The 754-nt window shown below is 30.5% G+C and overlaps 1 protein-coding gene across 1 annotated transcript in view; it reads right to left on the bottom strand.

The window, feature by feature from the left end:
- Window positions 1-267: 267 nt before the first annotated feature.
- Window positions 268-754, bottom strand: part of LOC119666219 (zinc finger protein 701-like) — a 1,796-nt gene continuing 1,309 nt past the window's right edge. Inside the window, exon 3 of the mRNA XM_038075501.1 lies at window positions 268-285. Coding sequence (XP_037931429.1) covers window positions 268-285 — 18 coding nt within the window. The remainder of the gene's footprint in view (window positions 286-754) is intronic.

The following is a 754-nucleotide window of genomic DNA, read 5'->3' as shown; positions in this document are numbered from 1 at the left end:
TAAACCCCATTTAAAAATTGATTTAAAATTAGCAGATGCCCGTGGTCTTCCGGTACCATTTATCTGTGCAAGTAATTGCTCAACAAACTCACATGAGATTATAATAGGTGGACGGTTCACATTTGTTTTTCTTCTAAAGCTGGCAGCAATTTTCGATCCTAATGCACACATCCTAACTGTATTTAGCTCACAAACTTTCGCTTAACCATAACTTAACTACAAGCATGGTAAAAAAGGACTTTTAATACTTCCCTATTTGATGGTTATTTATTTCCAGTCAACCCACTAGAATGATAACAAACAAGGTATATATTTTTACACAAATTTAAAGAAGACATCTCGGTAACACTTTTTATTGTAATCATTTTGAATCACTACGATAAAATACTATAAAATTCAGTTCGTATTCCAATGAATAACACAGAAACTTATTTATGTATATAACTGTCCAAATGTTAGACTTATTTTGTAACAAATTTAGTAAACAACATACAGTCATGCAGGCGAATGCATTCATAGAACTTACTAATTTCAATCGAATGATTTCAGCTTATTTTTTCTTTTACACAATAGTTATTAGATATACAGAAAAACTTTGTATGAGTAAATTGTTTATTTTGAATAGATCTATAACAGTTTTTATGTAGAATTAAATGTGTCGGAGATATAAGCAACCAAAAATGAATTTTATGGAGAAAACCGTTATTTTCCAATCATTGGAGCTCTTGGGGCACCATTTCCACTTATCCAATTG

Source organism: Teleopsis dalmanni, chromosome 1 (genome assembly GCF_002237135.1).
Source record: "Teleopsis dalmanni isolate 2A chromosome 1, ASM223713v2, whole genome shotgun sequence".
Taxonomy (NCBI): domain Eukaryota; kingdom Metazoa; phylum Arthropoda; class Insecta; order Diptera; family Diopsidae; genus Teleopsis; species Teleopsis dalmanni.
Note: the sequence above shows the minus strand (reverse complement) of the source record. Positions and strands in the feature narration are given on the sequence as shown.